The following is a 20,349-nucleotide window of genomic DNA, read 5'->3' on the forward strand; positions in this document are numbered from 1 at the left end:
TTCACTAGGCCTTTCAGGATTCCCAAATCATTTTTTCAAATGTATTCTGAATAACAAAAATAGAGTGCATATGCCCATTCCATCTTTATCAGTATCTGAATAAGAACAACGGAGCAATGAAACTCTGCGTAAGACCTGGTGCTCTTCAGTCTCGGAACCAATTAGTTTTCTGTGGTAAAGACCAATAGCTGTCTCCTTTATCCAATCCTTTAATGCAGGTTTAGAAAATTAATCTAGACGTTGATTATAAAGGAATTTAACCAAGAAAATCATCTGCTATAATTTTTATCGGTTCTGAAAAGTTTTAGATAAAAACATACAGGGCTTATCATTAAAACAATGACTAATGATTTTACGGCCTCAAGTTTGTGTGTGCATGCAAAACTAGAGGCACATTCTTTGTATCACTACATTAACTATAAATTGTTTTATGACAAGTTTGGAGTTGTCAGTGATAGGTTACACACATATCCTTAACAAAATCTGAAAATGGTTCTTTAAGTTGCTTTGAAATCATAAATAAGACAAGTTTATTTCCTTTTAGAAAATGATCCACAAGTGACTTCTCCCCGCCCAAGAATTGGTGATTTATATTCTGGTAAGGATTTTGGAGTCTGGGCAATTCCACTACTTATCTGTTTCGACTAAGAGAACTTTACTTATCTTTCTCTGGTCTTTAATGTCTTTTGACACCTGAAAAATATAGTGAACGTGAATTAAATGTGACAGACTCCTCCCTCCTCAGTGACAGTCTGCGTGTCCAGCAGGGATTCCAAATGCCGTGTTCTCAGCACGGCTACCTGTGGGCTCCATGGGCACGAGGTGCCGCTCTCTACTAGCAACTTCCTTGTTCTTTCAATTAAGAACAAATTTTTCTTTCTGTCAGTTCACCTGAATGCTCCTAAAATCTAAACACATTAGTAAACAAAGGAGTTTTACTTTTAATAGGTTTTTCTCTTTCTTTATGAGCGATAGAAGATTTACAATGTGTCTTTAATTTTCCTCTAATTTTTTCAAAGGCAAATTTCACTGAGGCTGTGCAGGAATTCTCGGCTTTATCCAGACTATGTAGAAACCACCATCACCGCCAGCTGAACAGTCAAATCTCCGTTACATTGACTTGGCCTGGTTCCCAGGGTTCCCCAGGCATAGCAGCGTCTGAGTGAAGTTCATCTCCTTCAGAAGCTGCAATAACTCTGACTGACTGCAATGAATTTAGCACATTACTGAGTAATAATATATTTGTGCGTAATATGAGAAAGTGGATTCTCCTTCCAGAGGCACCACATTTGTAACTTAGGCTAGAACATCTCTGGGATGTTGTCAATTTTAAAGTTTTCCTTTCAACCAACAAAGTGTCTTTGGTTGGTCACGTGGCCATTGGTTATGTACGTGTTCTTTTACAAAGTCATTTCCGGTGTCATTACTGTTGTGTACAGATGTGCTCCATTCTGATTTGGTATCTTACCACTGACGAGTTGGATGGTACATTCTAAGGGGGACAGTTTCTCCTAAGGCGGCCAGAGCACCTTTCCCAAGGAGTAGTGACTGACACTGCCTGAGCCACAGTGACTCTGTACCCCTTGAGGAGGCCACTCGTGCACGCCCACCATATGAAGGGAGTGCCAGCACGTGGGGGACAGTAGAGAGCTTAAGGGTTATACCTCTCTGCACTTGGAGTTCCAGAAACACTTGGCAATTCAGAATCACAGAATTCTACAAAAGACAATGTCTTATGATAGAAGGTATCCTACAATGTCACTGTAGCCAAATCTGTCACCACCTAATGTTATAAATGGGAAAGGGGGACAACGGGCAGTAACAGATTTTTTTCCCAAAAGTCCTGTTGCTTAGATGACTGTGAATTCCAAACCCTTCTGAGTCCCGGTCCAGTGTTTTCATTGACACCTCATGTATGGAATCTGTGGGAAAATGAAATTATCTAAAACTGCCCTTTGGGAAGAGTCTTTGATACATGGTTCCTGTTAGAATTAGCCTAAATTTTATCTTCCACCTAAATTACTTTGTAAAACTTCATGAAAAATCAAGTTAAAGGTATCAGACTGTAAATGTTACAAAATAGCGGCTTCTGTGGTTTTTCTCGTTCCTAATTACAGTCCTATTGGTGAGTTGCTAAGTGGCTTCAGCTCGGAATTAAAATCACTATTTCACTATTATTCAAGCGGATGGAAAATACTTGGAATGACCCCAATTTTGTACTTAAAATAGATGCTTACTTTTAAAATAAAGGTAATATAGTTTAGGGTGGTAAGGACGATTTGTTGAACACTTACAGGGCTACTGTTTGGCTTGTCTTTTCTTTCAAAACACGCCCATCGCAGTTCTCACAACAGCCAGCTCCTATTCAGTGTCAAAATACAGGCCGTAATAATAGTCTCCAATGCCATAGTAACTTTAGAGACACGCAGCATGCCTTTTTGACTATTAAAAAAGGGGCAATTCTGGTGCCAAAGTACATAGGCGTAGTTCGGGGGACAGAACAGAAAGTGAATACACCAAGGTAGCTGCTTGGGAAAATGAGCAGTGTATAGTCTAATATCTTTAATTTTATGTACATGAATATAATGTATGTCAACTTTGTACATGAGATACATACAGCATTTAAACATTTTACTCAACAGATAAGAATTTACAATATAACTGACTAGAGGCTGTCCACTTCATATACTTAGATTAGATCTGTACTTTTAACAGGAAAAGAATTTAATAGTTTACAATCATAGAAACACTGACATTTAAAACAAGACTTTATAAAATAATTTATATATATATACTAGCATCTGTAGAGAGGAACGATTTGCATTTTGTGGCTGTGTGCAATGGATGGCATATTTTAAATTTTTAGGTAATAAAATAATTTAGAAGCAGTCATGCAGTGGTCAAAGCAAGGGATGGCCGTTCCTTCAAGATGTCCTCCGTCTTCAACACGAGTGGACATCGGACGCACGCTGGTACCACTGGGGCACGTGAGAACAGTCTCCTCCGACAAATACCCACGTTGGCATCCTTCCCTCCCCACGCACAGGTACCGGGCACAGCTTCTCTCAGCTGCCGGAGTAGTCAGTTCACACTTCAGAGTGATTTGCAGTCTGTCCTGGCGTTCTCCCGAGTCTGTCTCTACATCAGGGGACTAACAGAACTTCCTGGTCTTCACGACTTTACTCTGATACTTCACAGAGTGCCCCCCGTGTCCTATGACATAAACATCCAGCAGGTAAGCTTTTCCAGGCTGAAGACCTTTAATTGTTTCTGTGGTCACTGCTTTTTGCAGGTTTTGACTGTGGAAATATTTACAGAGGACCTTCTCTGATTTCTTCCTGGTATCTGGTCCCAGGCATTGGTTTTGTTCCCTTTTCTTCTGGTCTTCACTGTACTTGCCGTCCACTTCCTTCTTGTAGATGCAAAACTTGTTTCTCTCCTGCGTGCCCAGCCAAGCCACAGTGGCCGAGGAGCAGGTGCGCAGCTTGTCAAACGCTTTGATCCTCGTGTCCTCGGGAAGAGAGGGGAAGGACTGCTTACTGGGCCGCGTGGTCGCCAGGATTTTCAACAGGGACGCCCCTTTCTTGTTTCCTTTCAGTCGGAGGAGGTACTTAGCTTTAGGTTTGCCTCGAAGCTGAAACTGCCGAATGCCCTCCACATTCTGGGACAGAATGAGTTTCCCATCTCTTCTCACCTGGATTTGCACAGCGTCCAGACAAGAGTGAACGAAGAAGGTGACTTTCTGGTGGGAGGAGACCGGGGCAAACCGCAGAAACTTGGCTCCCTTCCGTTTCACAAACACGTCTGTCACTTTGCCATCTTTCAGCTCCACGGTCTTCTGCCTGGCCTCCTCCTGGGTCCTGGCAAAGGTGCCCACGTAGGCCGTGCTCATGTTGCTCCGGCTGTTGGCCACGAAGACGTCGAAGTAGTACTGGGTGTCGGGCTTCAGGTCGGACACCGTGAAGATGTTCTTGTTCCCGATGCAGATTTTCTGCATGTCCGCCTTGGGCCGCGAGTACACGGGGCGCGCCACTTTTAGGGACGGCTTGCCCAGGAAGCCGCGCTCTTGACCCGCGTTGTCCGAAGGGAAGCCGAAGTGGGCAAAGTCAAAGGGGCTGAAGTCCAGACCCGGCTTCGGCGCCGTCATGAACGCGTCGTCCGCGCTCAGTTTGGCCTCCGCCGCGCAGAGACTTTTGAAGTTGTGTTCTCTGTTGACCACCACGCAGTACTGAATGGGCTGTCTGAGCAGGGAGGCGGTGGGGCTCGGCTTCCAGGCCAGCGTGACCGTGGTGCGGCCCAGGGACGTCACGTCCACTCGGGGGTCGTACGGCAGCTCGGGGTACGGCTGGTCGGACTCGGGCGTGGTGGTGGCGTACAGTTTGAAGTGTGTGTCTTTCTCTGTGGACAGAAGCTCCAACTGATACAAACCAGAGGGAGAACTAGACGCTACAAAAGACTCCACGTCGTTGCCTTTGTAGGAGAATAAGGCCGTGCCTTCCTCGTTGGTGATCTGCTGCTTCTGCTGCTCCAGCGGCTCTGGGTCACCTGGAAGACACAGAAGCACACGGTCCGCGTCAGGGCGCGTGCTGCGGGCCAGCCGGCCTCACGCGCTACACTTTCTCCACTGTAAACACAGCGCGTGTTCCCACTAGGCAAGTGGGCAGGAGAGCACAACAAGATAAAAAATCGTCCACTCATTCACGGTCCAGAGACGGTCCTTATTAACATTTTGGTTTATGTCCATCCCGTCTTTTCGGGGACATGTTTTCATGCAATTGACATTATTCTCATTTCTCTCTGAAACTTAAGAACGTTCGTTTTCATGCAGCTATATACCTAGATAAACCTCCGTTTTTGAATCCTGTTTTTCTCATTTAATATTATAGCATAAAAATAATACTCTTGGGGTTAATTTTTGACCCTTATAAATCGTGCTGTTGTACACATGTCAGCCTTTTCTGATTTTAAGTTATTTCTTCAAGATAGACTCCCATTAGTGGAATTTGTAGGTCCAAGTCCAAGACTGCAAAAATTTGGACATTAAGCCATCCTGTCAATCTGCTTATCACAAAGATTTTATCAGTTGCACTTTTGATAGTCAGCCATTTCATTAATTTCCCTTCTGTTAGTGGGACTGCACAACGCATTGAAATACAGACTGGAAAGCACCAGGAAGAAAGGTACCTCCTTTTCAATGCATAGAACACACGCCCAGGAGCAATGTAGGGAAAGTGGTGAAAACAATCTAATTCTTTCCATCTTTTGTTACTGGGCCTATCAGGTATCACGCAGGTATCATCAGTGTGCAGAGAAGTTGAGAGGACCCGGAGAAGGACAGGTAGCCAGAGTGGGGACGCCCTTTTCCAGTTTATCCCTGCGGGTGGAGAGTGAGCTATGTGGAATTTTGATTTCCTAAACCATGAAATTAACACGACTGTCACATGACTATTCATTTCTCTCAGCCTCATCACTGCCCGTGTGCACTTTCATTATTTTCCTAATTACAAGGGTCCCTGTGACTGGAAGTGCTGCGGCTTGGCTAGGTCCTTTGAGCTATGAGGAGTCACCTGAAAGGAGCAGCAGGCTCCAGGACCCCCTGCAGACTCTTCTCCTGGCCGTGCATCTCGTTATTTGTTCTGTATCTTCAGCACGTTCTTTAAATGCTTCACCCACACCTCCTGTGCCTTTCTTGTCATCCTGCACTTGCAGTGGTGCCTGGCACCCTTCTGCTTCTCTCTGTTCCCCAGAGAGAAGAGGTTCTTAACCTTGGCTGCATGTCAGAATCACTAGTGGAGGGAGAGCTTTTAACAGTCCCAAAGTCCAGACCACACCCCCGGGCAATTAAATCAGAACCTCTGATGGTAGAATCCAGACATCAGCAGTATTTAAAGCCCCCAGTGGTGATTTCAACATTCAGGTAGAGTTGCAAACCACGAGCAGAGAGGTGAGTCCAAACCTCTCTCTTTTTTTTCTCGCTTCTTCAGTCCCCACACCTGCCTCTCCTAACCTTTGATTTTACCGAGCTCACTGTCATCTGATGCCATCCCCCGTTTCCCTCATATTTATCGCAAACTGTCCTGCTTCCCCCGTGGATCCAGCTGCTTTTCCCTTCCAGTGGAAGGTTATGCTTCACAAGCCTTCCAGCCCTCCCTGCAGAGGTCGGGCGGCCCTGTCGTGCTGCTCACCTGAACCCTCCCCGCTGGCGTCCTCTGGCAGCTCCTGCAGGCTCAGCTGCCACTCCAGGGGTGCATCGCAGGGGGTCACTGTGACAGACAGCGGCGTGTTGTCTTCCTCGACCACAAAGAAGTACCTGTGCGAAAGGGGATCATTCAGACCCAGAGCATCACCACTCGAGAAATACTTTTAAAAAGGAACGATCTCTGTGTGCCAGTCGTGGAAAGACGTATTTCTCTGTCACTGAGCTTTTCTGTTGAAATAAATGACCTAGTGATTTTAAAACAAATTTTTAAAAAATCAAAACATTCTGCTCTGTGCTTTCCCCTCAGATTTTTTCATGATGCCTCAAAAGACTCTTTAAGGGGAATAAGAATATTACCTACGTATAGCAATGCTATACATTCTTACTCTGAACTTAGATGATTTCATTTAATTGTCTTTCAAAGCCTATAATCTTGCAAATGAGGGAACAGTGGTTTCAGTTCTGGCAAGCCCCGAGCTGCTCACTGGTTCCTTGGCAAAGAAGAAGGAGGTTTTATCTCCTGCAGATGGTACCTCCTGGGCATCTCTTCCTGTTTTCTCCGTATCCACACAACACCCTTTCCAAAATGACCAGCATGGCTTTCTACTGACTCAGTCTCCTCTGTGGTTCATTCTCACCTCCCCAACTCTACCTCCCCCGGGCCTGAAGCAGGGGCCTGTCCCTGCCCACCTCTCTTCCGCCTAGGCTCACACCTTGTGACCTCACCCAGGCGCATGGCTTCCACCACTGGTATGTTAATAATTCCCAGTCTACATCATCAACCTGACTTCTGACCTAATTTTTACACACAACTATCTTTTTGCCATCCTCACTTAGATACTACTGAGAATTTAAAACTTCAGGTATCTAATCCAAACTTCTGATTCTCGCCCCCAAATCAGCTTCTCCTACAGTCTGTCTCTTCTCAGTAAGTGACACCCCTACCTTGCAGTTGCTCAGGACAAACATTTTAGAGTCATTCTTGACTTGTTCTTTCTCTTCCACTCCACCCACACTGAATCAGCCAACATGTTTAGCTCACCATTCCAATACATCCAGAATCCACCACTACTTCTTGCCTGAGCACTGCAATAGCTTCCCGACTGGTCTCCTTGTTTCCATGTGGACCTTAGTTTATTTCTCCAATTCCAGGGGGCAAGAGATCTCAGGCAAGAGATGCTTATATACCTAAGTCAGATCTCCAATCTCAGGCAAGAGATGCTTATATACCTAAGTCAGAACACAGCACTCTCCCAGCTCCAGAACCCTCCAAGAGTTTCTCATTTCATTCCGAGTAAGAGCCACAGAACTGGCAATATTTTGGGTCCCCAACCAAACCTTGAAGCTCACCCCAACGACTCCCCTCGGTTCCTTGCTGTCCTTGGACCACACGTGGCACAGTCCTGCCTCGGGGCCTCTGCACTTGCTGTTCCCCCACCTGAGAGGCTCTTCCTGCAGCTGTTGACCTTGATGTTCTGTCACTTCAGCAGCTCTCTCCTCTGACCCCGTATGTAAATATCACTCCGGCCCATGAAGCTCTTTTTTACTCATCTTCATTTTTCTTCAAAGCACTTATCACTATCTGGCAGATTATTTATTTCTTTGCTTACTTTTTAAAAATTTTCCATCTCCCCCAACTAGAATGAAAACTTTAAGAGGGCAGAGCATTTGGTTCACTGATGAAGACTTAGAGATGAAAAACATTCTTAATAAATATGTGTTGATGAATTAATGAATAGGTTTAGATTTTAGCTTTGGGGGAAAAGGGAAGAATCTAAAACTTCCCCGCTGGTGGGACCCCCCACCGACCTCACTGTGCCTCACTGTCGTGTCACATCCGTTTTGCTTTCTGGGCTCGAACCACATAGAGCGTCCCTCGTTTCCCAGGTTCCATCCCATCTTAGAGCCACTGTGACGTTATTTTCTCTGCTGAAAACACATCTTTTGCCCTTAGATGTTTCAGTGCTGCTTCTTCAGGGGTGCCTTTTCTGATTCCTCTTTCTGGGTCAGGTTCTCTAATACACCCTCAGAGTGTCCCTGTGGGCACTTATTGCAATTTGTCACTATATATTTATATTATATTTGATTAATGTTATTTCCACACAAAGGCCACTTAGGGTTCATTTTCCATGTCATAGTACTCCCAGCATTTAGCACAGATTTCTGCATGTAGTAGGTACTTGACATTTTTTAATGAGTGAACTACCAAATGAATGATTAGAACCTAAGAATCCGAACACCAACCTTATTGTTCTAGCCTGAGGACAACTTGCACCTGGGCTCTGCCTCCACGTGAAGAAACAAATACGAGTGGGAATATATATACATGCCCACCCCTTACTATTCAAAGGTGGATTAGGAGGTGGAGGGTGGAGATAGGGCTCTGGGAGGACAAATAAAGTGAAGACTCCATAAAAGCCAAAAGAACTTGGTCATAAAACAGTGAAGTCAGACAATCACCCAGACAAAACAATTAGACGATTGACTTGTTCACTGTATGGAAACTTTATGTAACATAAGCACCATTAAAGACGGGTGTCAGATGGCTTAATTTTTCAATTCAGTCTAATTTTTGGAGAGGAGAATTTTGTTCCTTTGGCCAGGTTGCATGGTAGATATTAACCACATAAACACAACAGAATCTCTACGAAGAAATAGCCACAACAAAATAATTGATTTGGGATCGTGTAGGTTACAAAGTATGTAAAACGTTTTGTTTTTTATGTGGGTAGCAGAGCTAACCAACTCTGAAGCAGACATCAATGTGCAGGTCTATCTCCTTACCCCCTACTCTCATTTCAAACAAGAAAGTAGTTCATTTCCCAAGGTAAGCAACTATGTCTCAGTAACTTAAATACAGGCCAGAGGCAACTAGTAATAAATAAAACGATGCTTGCATTTCCACAAGTAATGATTACACATACAAAACAGCAGGGAGTCCCTCTAAGTCAACATTTTCCAATGGAAACACGTAAGATTAGGGGGAAAAGATCATCTGAATAAACTTCAACAACCTGACAAACATTTACTGTGCTCCGTGCACGGAGCACTTGGAAAGACAGCAGCGTCAGAGATGACAGGACGTGATCTCTGGGCCCCTCGTGTTCACTGGCCAGGGAAGGAGACAGAAATGTGATAACACGCTGAACATCGTCGCCAACGCTGCAGGATAAACACTCCACGAACCACTCAGACTTTGGAATTGATGGACAAACATAAGAATAATTAATGAATTTGTTGTCTTTTGCTATTCGCTGCTGCTAAACATTTTCTGGAATTTCATCTTTGGTTGTAATCTCAACAATGTCCAAGTGTGCCTCCCCGTTGCATATTTCACCCCTAGGAATGATGTTTCTCTTTTGGTTATAACTCTTAACTAATGTTAACTCAAAATTTCATCCAAATGTAGGTATAAAATTCCCCAGTCATTATTTGTGGAAGAAGAGACAGAAAGAAAGAATAAACAAATGGAAAACATAAAAATTAATGGAGGAAGGAGTATGTGCTGGGTGTTTTGAAATGTCTTGTAATGAAAACATGTTGTTTTAAAGAAAAATATATAATCTAATTTTGAAGACAACTCTTAGGCTCAAAACTTATTTAATTTTTAAGAGACTGAAAGATCAAGGCTGAACTACTTATTTGATTCAGTGCCATGAGTGCATAACGTGGAATGCTGTATTTAAAGTACACTGCAAAGCAGTACACACGTGCATTTGGGAAATCACAATAATTTTTAAAGACAAATTTCAAGAGACAAAATAATACGAAAAGCAAGATGTGTCTGGTAAGAATTCAGCTGACATTTAAGACTGATTTGAATTACTAGGCTTGCCTCCTATGCCCTTTCCTGTTTCCAGAGACTTATCCTCAGTAAATGGTAGGATATCAAGTTCTTCCAAGGTTCTTCCTTGCATTTTGTGCCTTCACTCCTAGTCTTCATTGAACAATTCATAATTATTTCATATATTCCTGAAAAGTCAGTTCCTAATCTGTTACATGCATTCAAACAAATAATTTCATTCAGGTGGTGCTGAAATGATGGCCAAAGCATAGGGCATGTCAGTCAAGACAAGAAAACCGATCCCCTCCTCGCCTTCACTGACCAGATGGTGACACACTAGGCCTCGGAGTAGGAGGGAGCACCCCCTTCCATTATTGCTGTCAAAACTGGAGTGACGAGAGAAGGATGACCTAAGGATCTGATGCACCTCAGTCTTGGGAAAGGGATTACTGATGACATGACATCGTTTTATCCTCCGGAATGTCAATGTGTCCCAGGTTAAAAGGAGAAATGGTTTTTGAAATATGGTAGAGAGGGGTTTGGGCACTGCAAAGTAAGTAACTTTAAATATAATTGGTTTATATGATACATATATCATGTACATAGTTATTTATTCATAGAATATATGCATTTTTTTTAAGTCAAAAAATTTAGAAGCACCATGTGAGCCCAATTTGTTGATGTTGGCACGAAGGTTGATGAGCAGTGTCAGTTTTTATCACTGGTTTGACTCTCTGAGAATCTCACCGCATGGGTCAAAGAAATATTACCCTTAGAAGACTTAATGCAAACCCTTCAAGAATCATATGTATTCAATTAGTATCATTTTAATCCTAGAGAGTTCTTAGAAATTCCTACTGTCCTGAAGAAAAGAAACTAATCATTCCAAAATGTAAGAAATGCAAGGATCACCCTCTCCACCCCAAAGGAGGTCACAATCAGCAAGAACCACAGTGCCTGTATTTAGGGATTAGAAATTGTGCTGCCATTTTTTTTTTCAACTTAGAGAAAATACGCAACGCTACTCCAAGGTCAATTGCAAATTATCTAAAAGCAGTGTAAAAGGTGACTTCCGTTTCTGGAGGCATCCTTTATGAGCTCACTGATAAAGAAAGTACCGTAGGGAGAGTACCTTTTAGGTGTGTCTCTAAAAAGATAACTGCTAATTTCAGCTCCATCTGGAATTACCGACGAATCATGAAAAAATGCCTTGTCCCGGATCTGCATCTGAAAGAGTTCCTCATCTCGAGTGGGGAACTTCTGGGTCCATGAGCTGAGTGGAAAGAGCAGCCACAGCAGACACCACTGGAGAGGAACCATCCTGGGTGACAAACAATTGCTTATGTCAGTTCTGCAGACAGACACGTGGGTAAATTGCCAATTTTCTACACCACTGTAGTATTGACAGAAAGACCCGTATTAGGTATTTTGGATACATGCATGTGATCTTGAAAACAATAGCTTTTTTTTCAAAGCATTTCATGGAGTTGATAACGAATTCACTAGCATGTCAGATATTAAAAAGACTTTGGTATGAAAGGACTCCTGGTACATTAACCTCCCTGGGTGTTGAGAGGAAATCCTACTTCTAATGGCGAAGGCTACGTGGCCTTTGTAGATACCTGTACATAAATGTCTCAGAGCTTGAACCATAACGGAAGTCACAGAGACCCACTGAGAGCCAGAAAATGACCACTGCACAATTTTGTTTTTATTCTCCCTTGAAATTTGACTAAGCATTATACATGAGTTGTGGTATTCTTATTTCCCAAATCATATTTCCATACATCAGAGATTTTTAGAGACTATAAAGTTTAAATTTTTCATAAGTTAAGCAATTTGTCGAAAGTCACAAGGTGAGTTATTTGTCGATGTCTAACTCTTATAGATGACCAGACTCTTCAACACAACCTTATACAGACGCCTTTGCTGCACTAGAAAACGGGCTTGGAGTCCCACTCCCAGATCAAGGGAGAGCACTGGACACTAGTGTTTAGTTGGGTCACTTTGTGGCATTCGTCATTGCCTTTCATCAACGATCCTACATGTCATTATAGATCACTGTGTACATCGCTGTAGGGATGTTGTCAATGACACCACCTTCTGCGTGTCTCCACGTCCCCAACGGGGAGCTTCAGATATGCAAGCGCTACTGAAAGGCTCTGCTTCCTCTGAGGCTTGCCTGCCTTTTTCCTCCCAGAAAGAACCACGTCAGTTGTTGGCCCTTATCTCTGACGACATACATCAGGGAATTCAAGCACTTCAGGAAAGACAGTGTTTTCACATTTAAGTACTTTAAATAGTGAGGAAGTCAAATGCCAGTGTTTGTGGTAATTTGAAATGAAGTGAAAGCCAGTTTTATTTCTCAGTAGTTATCACTATAGCTCTGAGGTCACTGCTACTTAAACCATCACTTGACTTTAATTTTACCTTTCTTTGAGTACTGTCAGAAATAGATTCATACAACTAAAAATACTTTTGAAAGGAATAAGCTTTTCTTTTTTTTTTAATGAGGTATGAAAGGTAGTTTTTTTTCACAGTGAGCTTGCTCAAAAAGTTCATTTAACTTTTTTCCAGTTTTTCCTTCCATGGGTTCTGCAGTTTTCCATACAAAGTATCTGTAGTGTTTGACTTACTATGTGCAAAACATGATGCTAAGTTCACTCACTGCATTACTGCATTTAGTCCTCACAATAACCTTGTGAAGTAGGTACAAGAATAAACCTCCTTTTACATAAGCAGAGAGAGGATATAAATCCAGGGGGATATGACTGCACAGCCCAAACATTTATCCACTCTAATCTCTCTCAAGAAAGCCATAATAATGTCTCACCAAAGGCACTTATTTCCCGTCTTTTCTCTCTACTGTATTGTAATTGAAAGAAAACATGACTGAGAGCTAAGAAACTTGACGTTTTAGGTTCAGCTCCTACCTAGATGTATAATCGTAGGCAATTCACTTAACCGCTGTGGACCGTCATTTTCTGAAGGGTTTGGATAGATGATCTGTAAACTCTGAAAACGAATGATGACTCTGAGGCTACTACTAATCTCCTCTTCCCAACCAGCTAACAGTTTGGGAAGAAGACCAGGCTTCCTTCAATTTTCTTACGTAATCTGTCCGTCAGCTACCCAGATGATTGGCAAGGTGAAATCCAAGGGAAGTTGGGATTGTAAGTGGGAGCGCACGTGAATCACCACCAGCACACAAGGGTTATATCTACAAAAGATAGCTGGATGGATCCAATTCAAAAGTCAGTGAACCTGGAAACAAATAAGACATAAATGGTGGCCTAAAGTGGGCGGGACCTCCACTCTAGTCCTTAATCCCTCCCGTCAGAGGCCCCCCCACCTATAGCTCACGGAAATGGAAAATCTGAATAGGATTTGATATGCTCTCCTGTTAAGAAATATTTATTATTTCAGCATAATAAAACATACTCAGTTTACTTTGGAGAAGCATCCCTGAAACTTTGCCTCCTGAGAGCAGAGGAAGCCAGACAATAAAATATACCTTTTTAGGAAGGGTGAGATTTTGCCTTTCCACACTTATTAGGAACTTAGAGCGAACATGCCACAGCAGGAAGTGTGAGATAGGCAGGCGTATTTGCCGTAGAACCACTAAGGGCAGCCTTGCCTCATTGGGCCCCACACTTGCCCAGGGAGCTGTCAGTTGCACAGCACCACTGAGCAGGCCAAGCTGCCCAGTGCCCCAGGGTATCTGGGACATGTAGGTCAGCCCCAGAGTTAGAGCTAGCTAGTTCTGTGTGCTGGGAGTTTTCCCGGCATCCTCTGCTGCCCATGGGAAGAACTTTCTCTTTATTAAGTCAGCTCATTATGAGATATGAATTTTGAGTTAATAACGACAATATGAATAAATTTTGCTGTGTACATGCTGCATGCCAGGCACTCTTCTAAGTGCTTTACGTACATTATCTCGTGGAATGCTAGAACAACACTATGGTGTGGGCACTATTTTTCTCCTTTCAAAAATGATCAAATGGAGGCTTAGATAGGCACGATCACAGAGTAAATACAATATGAACTATTTATCATGAGTAACTTTAAAAACTATGATTATTATACATGCCCCAATCAGCTACTTAGCAAGGTAGCATTTGGTAACACGAACATCAGATGTAAGTGTTGGGACAGTTCTCCATGGGTCTCTGTGCTGGTTTTTGCACCCCTTGGGAGAAGAACTGACTACCTTTGGTTGAGATTACCTTTCCAAGGATGTCTGTGTGGTGAACAGCCTTGGGAGAACAGCAAGAGCAGGCATGGTCACTATCCATTATAAAATATCTGGGTTCCCTAAGCTTGGGGCCCTTCTCTTGCAATAAGATCCACTACATGAGCTACTGCCCTCTGGCCTCTTTGCATCATCCTGTGGAGTTGGGGGTCAGGGAGCCAGGGGGAGAGGATGATACTGTGGGTTCTGCCATTGCCCTGAGCTCCAAAGTCTTTTATCTTTGACCCACGAGTCTTGTGCCCTCGAGCATAGAAAATGACGGCAGACTAACTTACTAGCTTGCAAGGAGGGTAAAATCTCAAGCTCCTTACAGTTCTTGATACTAAGTTCTTACTTATTAAACTATTGTACTAGCTTATCTACTTTACCGGTTCAGGTAGATAGTTTGATTTAAATTACCATCAATAGGGAACAAGGTACAGATTCAACTGTACCTTGTCCTTTCTTTATAAAAAATATCAGATTTGCCCAGCTAAAATTCTATCAGGTCACATGTTTGTCTCTGAAACCATTTTAACCATTTTAATTGCTGCATCAATTATGAGCAAAACAGACACTTTTCATAGAAGGCTTAAAATTAGTATGATCCCTTTTTCATTATCTTCTAATAGTATTTATGTGAAAAAAATAGATGTTAGCTGAATCTACTGTAATCATTTCACAATATACATAAGTCAAACCATATAGTTTAAGGCTGTATGCCTTAAACTTATACAGTGATGTATGTCAATTACTTTTCAATAAAACTGGAAGAAAAATTAGTATAACCCCAATACACAGCACTTTATATTCTGTAGGACTATAGTTTCTAAAATGTTATCTAATAACATTCATTTATTGTTGGGGAAAATGTAGTTAGTTATTAGTGAAAGTTAATCATTGATTCAATTTGATCAGATAACAGACAGAATTTTCTTTAACAAATGTATTTTTAAAGTATTATGTAGACATATTGTGCACAGTTTTACAACTTATATTCAACAATCCAAATTTAAATCTTTACTTAGATATTGCTTAAAGGATAGTTTTAAGATTTTATAGATGCTCTCCCTACCAATAAAACATTCTGTTTCATTCAGCTTAATAATCAGTCCTTTAAATAAATAACTAAAAATATGTCTTCTAAAGAATAAGCCTTGGGTAAGCCAGTCCATAAGAATAGACTTTTCTTCTAAGATTACAAAAGTGCCCTCTAATGGCATAACTTTTCCTCTCATTTCTTTTTGTTACTTCTAGGTATCCAGAACTTATCTAGATTTGAAGTTTAAATTAAGTAACATTTCTCAGAACTTTCTTTCAGCATTGTTTCTTCTGTCTTGGGCATCTGGTGGATAAATCAGGAATCTGTACAGCAAGAAATCTTGCTGTCTTTTTACAATCAAGATCTACTTCCAACAGAAGTAGAAAGTTGCGAGGATGATTCTAATCATTTCATTTCTCTAGGCAGGTCAGTCAACTTGGTTGCACAATTATTCACAGTCAAGAAAAACTAGGCGGTGTTGTCCTATTACTGAGAAAATTGACTTTGACTGTTCCAACTGCAAAGCTCTGCTCAATCAGGTCTATAGATGCTAACCTAAAACCCTGGTATTGTTCTCGTCATCAGGGGACTTCCTCATAGTTGGCACACACCCTCAGACCCTGTCAAGACGGAAGTGAGAAAAGGAAAATGGCTTCATACACCTCACTCTTTAATCTAGATTATCCGGTACTCTAGATTATTGGTGGATGTGAGTTAGTTGTATCCTTTGGAATGCCAATGTATCCTCGAGTAAAATGGAGAAATTGATTTTGAAATATAATTGTCCAAGGATTAACCACGTGTTCTACAGTTACGAAGAGAGAGGTTGGGGCACTGAGAATTAAATAATTTTAGATATGATTGTTTATCTCACACACACACACACACACACACACACACACACACACACACACACACACATATAAAGCCAAACTACTTAGAAACATTACATGAGTCCAATTCGTTGATGTGTTAAAGTTACATGAGCAGTGGTTCCAAAAGAAGACCCTTTTACGTGTAAATTTTTATTTTCATATTTGCTGCCCCCTTTCTGGAGAGCAGGTAAACACTATTGCTCAAGAGGAGTGGATAGTGGGGCCTGTGATGACGGGGCTGCTTCTCCCACTCATCTCTTCACTTTCTCGGCTGACCTCTCTGCTCCCCACCCCACAGGGAAAGTGGGGGTGTATGGAATGCAGGAGATAAATTAGACCCATGTTAGAGAAATGCCAATGAAGAGTCTGGAAGCATTTTTATTGTTCCATAAGGGGTAAGGAGTAGAACAGTTGATGGATAACTGAAAACATACAAATAATTCTAAGACTTTCAGCTTTAGCTTGAAGTCTGTATTCTATGGAGCATTTGGTGCAGTTAAAATAAATAGTTTGATTGACCTGGCATATCCTTTTCCCACAAACCTGTGGAAATGCTTGAGACCTGCCAAATGGTACAATGGCAGGCAAGAAAAAAATGAAAGGGAGCTTGAATAACATACCAATGTATCGACTAACCCCCCAGCATGACCTCTTAGGACCACAGAAAACACAATATGACTAAAAGCAAATAAGAGTTGCCCTGCAGTGTCTGCCGTAATCCCACTACTGGCCCACTTTGCCAAATGTATCTTCAATTACATAAGATCGGCTGGTCAGTTTACCATCTTGATTAATCCATTGGTACACTTAGTGAAAATAAAAATGTATTATTTGAAATTCTGTGAACAATGATAATAGATAAATGAATGTGGTTTACTTTTTACTTTTTTAAAATATATGACACATTTTAAAACATATTAAATTTCAGTATATAAATTGAAAAATAAATTAAATTATATTCACCACAAGTCCTAACTGAGAATCTTAAGAGTAGGGAAGTATTTCAACTGCTAAAAAGCTTGCCTTTAATATTTACACACTGCTGTTTAATTATATTATCTCACTAATACAAGGAATTTGCAAATATGGTAAATAAAAAGTTCTTTCAGATTCTCATGTAACTGTCCCAGGCTCTACAAGGAATTTGCAAATATGGTAAATAAAAAGTTCTTTCAGATTCTCATGTAACTGTCCCAGGCTCTACAAGGAATTTGCAAATATGGTAAATAAAAAGTTCTTTCAGATTCTCATGTAACTGTCCCAGGCTCTTTGAATAGGTGTCTCATGAATTCCAGACTCTGTGACCTACCTCAGTGCTCTGGAGTCCTCAGAAGAGCGGCCAACAGCTCTCACCTACCTGGGAGGAATATGATCAAAGATAATCCTGCTTTCCCTCTACAAAGCCACCACCAAGGTCCTGCAAGATCCTTGCAGAAACATGTGAATATATTTACAAAAACTGTCATCAAGCCCTTCTAGACATTTCATGTTATATAACTCAATGTGATCTGTCATCAGTAAAAATATGCCACACGAAGTATACAATTAAAACAAAAGCATAGTGTCATTAAGATTCACTTACAAAATATCCAGTCAGTCATTTATAGGCTACAAACAGGAAATAGATTTATAATGACCAAAAAGAAGGAGAGGCATTCCGAATTTACTTGAGGCAAATGCATCTGGAATAAATGAAATCTAATGTTTAATTACAGGGATTGGAAAATGCATGATTATAATTTGGTGAGGATCATTTCAAGGAATGGTTTGCCGCAGAGATTTCTGGTATTTTTTTTCCTTTTTTAAGGGCAAATATTTAGACTTTTAACTTCCATTTTTTAAACTCGAGGGCATTTGTTTTTGTTTGAATCCGCCATGCCACATCTGATAGTGAACCTGAAGCATCTGATCTAGCTGTAAGGGAAAAAGCGTAACCTTTATGCGAGGAAACCCTGTGTCTGCTGAGACCTGCTCTGTGACTCCGAGATCTTTAGTACTAAAATGCCCAGCTTGCATGTACAGGGTCCCTTCCTCCAGGCAGAAACTCCACCATAGAAAAAGGTGAATTCCAAGAAACTGTTTTGTTTTGTGGTCTTTTGCAAACAATGAGAATCTTAACTGAAATTAGTTGATCATTCTTATTAATACAGAAATATTGTCTGCTGTGGTTGAAAATTTGAGGGAAATAGCGCATACTGTGATTAGGTAGGTTTCTATACTTGAAAAGGGTGGATAAAGCAGCTGGCAGCAAAGGGCTTCTGATAGATCTGCCCTAAGGAGGGGTCTCCCGCATGCGCCTGGTGGACTCCTGCTCCACACTCACTGTGGAGCGCAGCTGCCATGTGCCAATGCCTACAGCCCAACAAAGCAGAGCCAGCGGCAAGCACAGAACCCACAGGCCGAAGCCCTCCACGTGCTGGCCGTCTTTACAGAGTACAGCCATCATTAAGGGTTTGAGAGTTCATTATGCCAATAACCTGTGGATTAAGGTCCTTCACACGTATTTCAACTGCAATGGTTCCAACCTCCTCTACCACTTCTCTAAATGCTCGCCAACTCTCAGCCCGGAAGGAAATGAAATTAGTAAGACAAATCAATGTAAAATTAAAATCAAAACATGCCAAAGATCTGAATAAAGTTTCCATTCTGCGTCCCCTGCCCTCGGGCCCTCAGGGTGTGTAGTCCACTGTGGGGCCAAGGCGAGCGCACCGCAATTGTAAAAGATGCTCAAGCCTGCGGAATAAGAACCACCTAAAAGAGGCCTGGACTTTCAAGTTAGTCACCCTGTATTCCCATCGTCATTAATGCCAATAAAAAGAATAATGAACCACAGATATGGCCAAAGTAAATGTACTTGAGTTAGGGGTAGTCTTTGATCCAGGAAGCCAGACCTATTTATTAAAGGAAGGAGTAGATATCCTAAAATGTTGCTAGAATAATAAACACTAACAAATTCAAAGGCGGTATAGAAGATAATGGAATGTAATCCTGGAACAAAATACTGCATGTGCTCCTCCTGCGAAAAGTTCCTCTGTACGTGCACCTGAGTGGACAGCTTCCACTGTCTTAGGGGAAGCCAACGAGTCCTGGAAAAACCAAAGCCCCCAGGGAGGAATAATATGCTTGGTTGCTTTTCTTACTTTAGTTCGGCAACTAAGCCTTATTTCCTGTTGATCTGCAACAAAATGAAAATGACTTCCTGTGCAGTGTCCCCCAAAGCAGTTAACAAACAGCACACCCCACCCTCTACTGAAATTTAGCTCAGATGGAGCGTGGCAGCACGCCAGTGGCACCTAGCAACCAACACATGTCAGCCTGGAAGGTGGGACGTGAAACGTCCTGGTCAACAAATAAAAGTCCTTGCTGTATGTAAGAGCCTAAAAATACACTGGAAGTATAGATATTTAATATGGACTCTTATTGTTTACAGTTGAGTTCAGGGGACATTAACTATACATAAAAGTCCCCTGCAGTGTAAGGTAACACATGCCAAGAGGCAAAGGTTGGCTCGGATCACATGTGCTTAACAGAGTTGAAGAATCACCAGGAGCTGGTGAGAACTGAGCAGGACTCCGAGAGAAAGCAGGAGGGGGAGGAGCAAGCACTGGATTTGGGGAAGGGAGACGGAGGTGGGAGGCCGCACTGCATCCATGAGCGCTGAACAAGGTGAAGTGAGCACCGCCGTGGAGCAGGCACGAGCAGTGTGCTGCTGTACACAACATCCTGTCTCCTCAAGACGTGGATGCTCTAGGAAGAAGTGAGGAAGGAAAACTCCCACACGGAGACAAGAGACATCCGCAGGGAGCCATTAATCATTGTAAAGGTTCAGAAAAGCAAAATCCACCTTTGAAAGGATCGGGAAACTTAGAAAACTCAAAGATGATTGTCTAATGGTTTTGCCAGTGAGGTTTCCCAGCAATTCCTGGGCCCTAAAGTTTCACGTCATGTCCCATGACCACAGAGGAAGAACTACGGAGGCGAGAACAAGGATTTCCTACAGACAGATCACTATGTCACTCCGTCTCTTTTCCCACCCCATGGCTCAGTGGGAAAATCACAGACTGAGAATCAAGACCCCCTTGCTGTACTCAGGAGAACCATCTGCATGGGTGACTTGTTGGCCCCCGTGTTCTCCAAGGTGCCCTGCAGTTGGGAACCTTGAGAGGCAAGGGTTAGTTCATATTCGTATGTAGCACTTTTTCTGGAATGTGTTCGCAA

General features: G+C 42.2%; 1 protein-coding gene across 1 annotated transcript in view; it reads right to left on the reverse strand.

Moving 5' to 3' along the window:
* Positions 1-2,547: 2,547 nt before the first annotated feature.
* The window catches only part of NDNF (neuron derived neurotrophic factor), a 34,870-nt gene continuing 17,068 nt past the window's right edge, over positions 2,548-20,349 (reverse strand). The window contains exons 2-4 of the mRNA XM_033134904.1: positions 11,116-11,304; positions 6,186-6,310; positions 2,548-4,545 (exon numbers count right to left, since the gene is read on the reverse strand). Of these exons, the coding sequence (XP_032990795.1) occupies positions 3,152-4,545; positions 6,186-6,310; positions 11,116-11,303 (1,707 nt within the window). The 5' untranslated portion in view covers position 11,304 and the 3' untranslated portion in view covers positions 2,548-3,151. The remainder of the gene's footprint in view (positions 4,546-6,185; positions 6,311-11,115; positions 11,305-20,349) is intronic.

Source organism: Rhinolophus ferrumequinum, chromosome 18 (assembly GCF_004115265.2).
Source record: "Rhinolophus ferrumequinum isolate MPI-CBG mRhiFer1 chromosome 18, mRhiFer1_v1.p, whole genome shotgun sequence".
Classification (NCBI taxonomy): Eukaryota; Metazoa; Chordata; class Mammalia; order Chiroptera; family Rhinolophidae; genus Rhinolophus; species Rhinolophus ferrumequinum.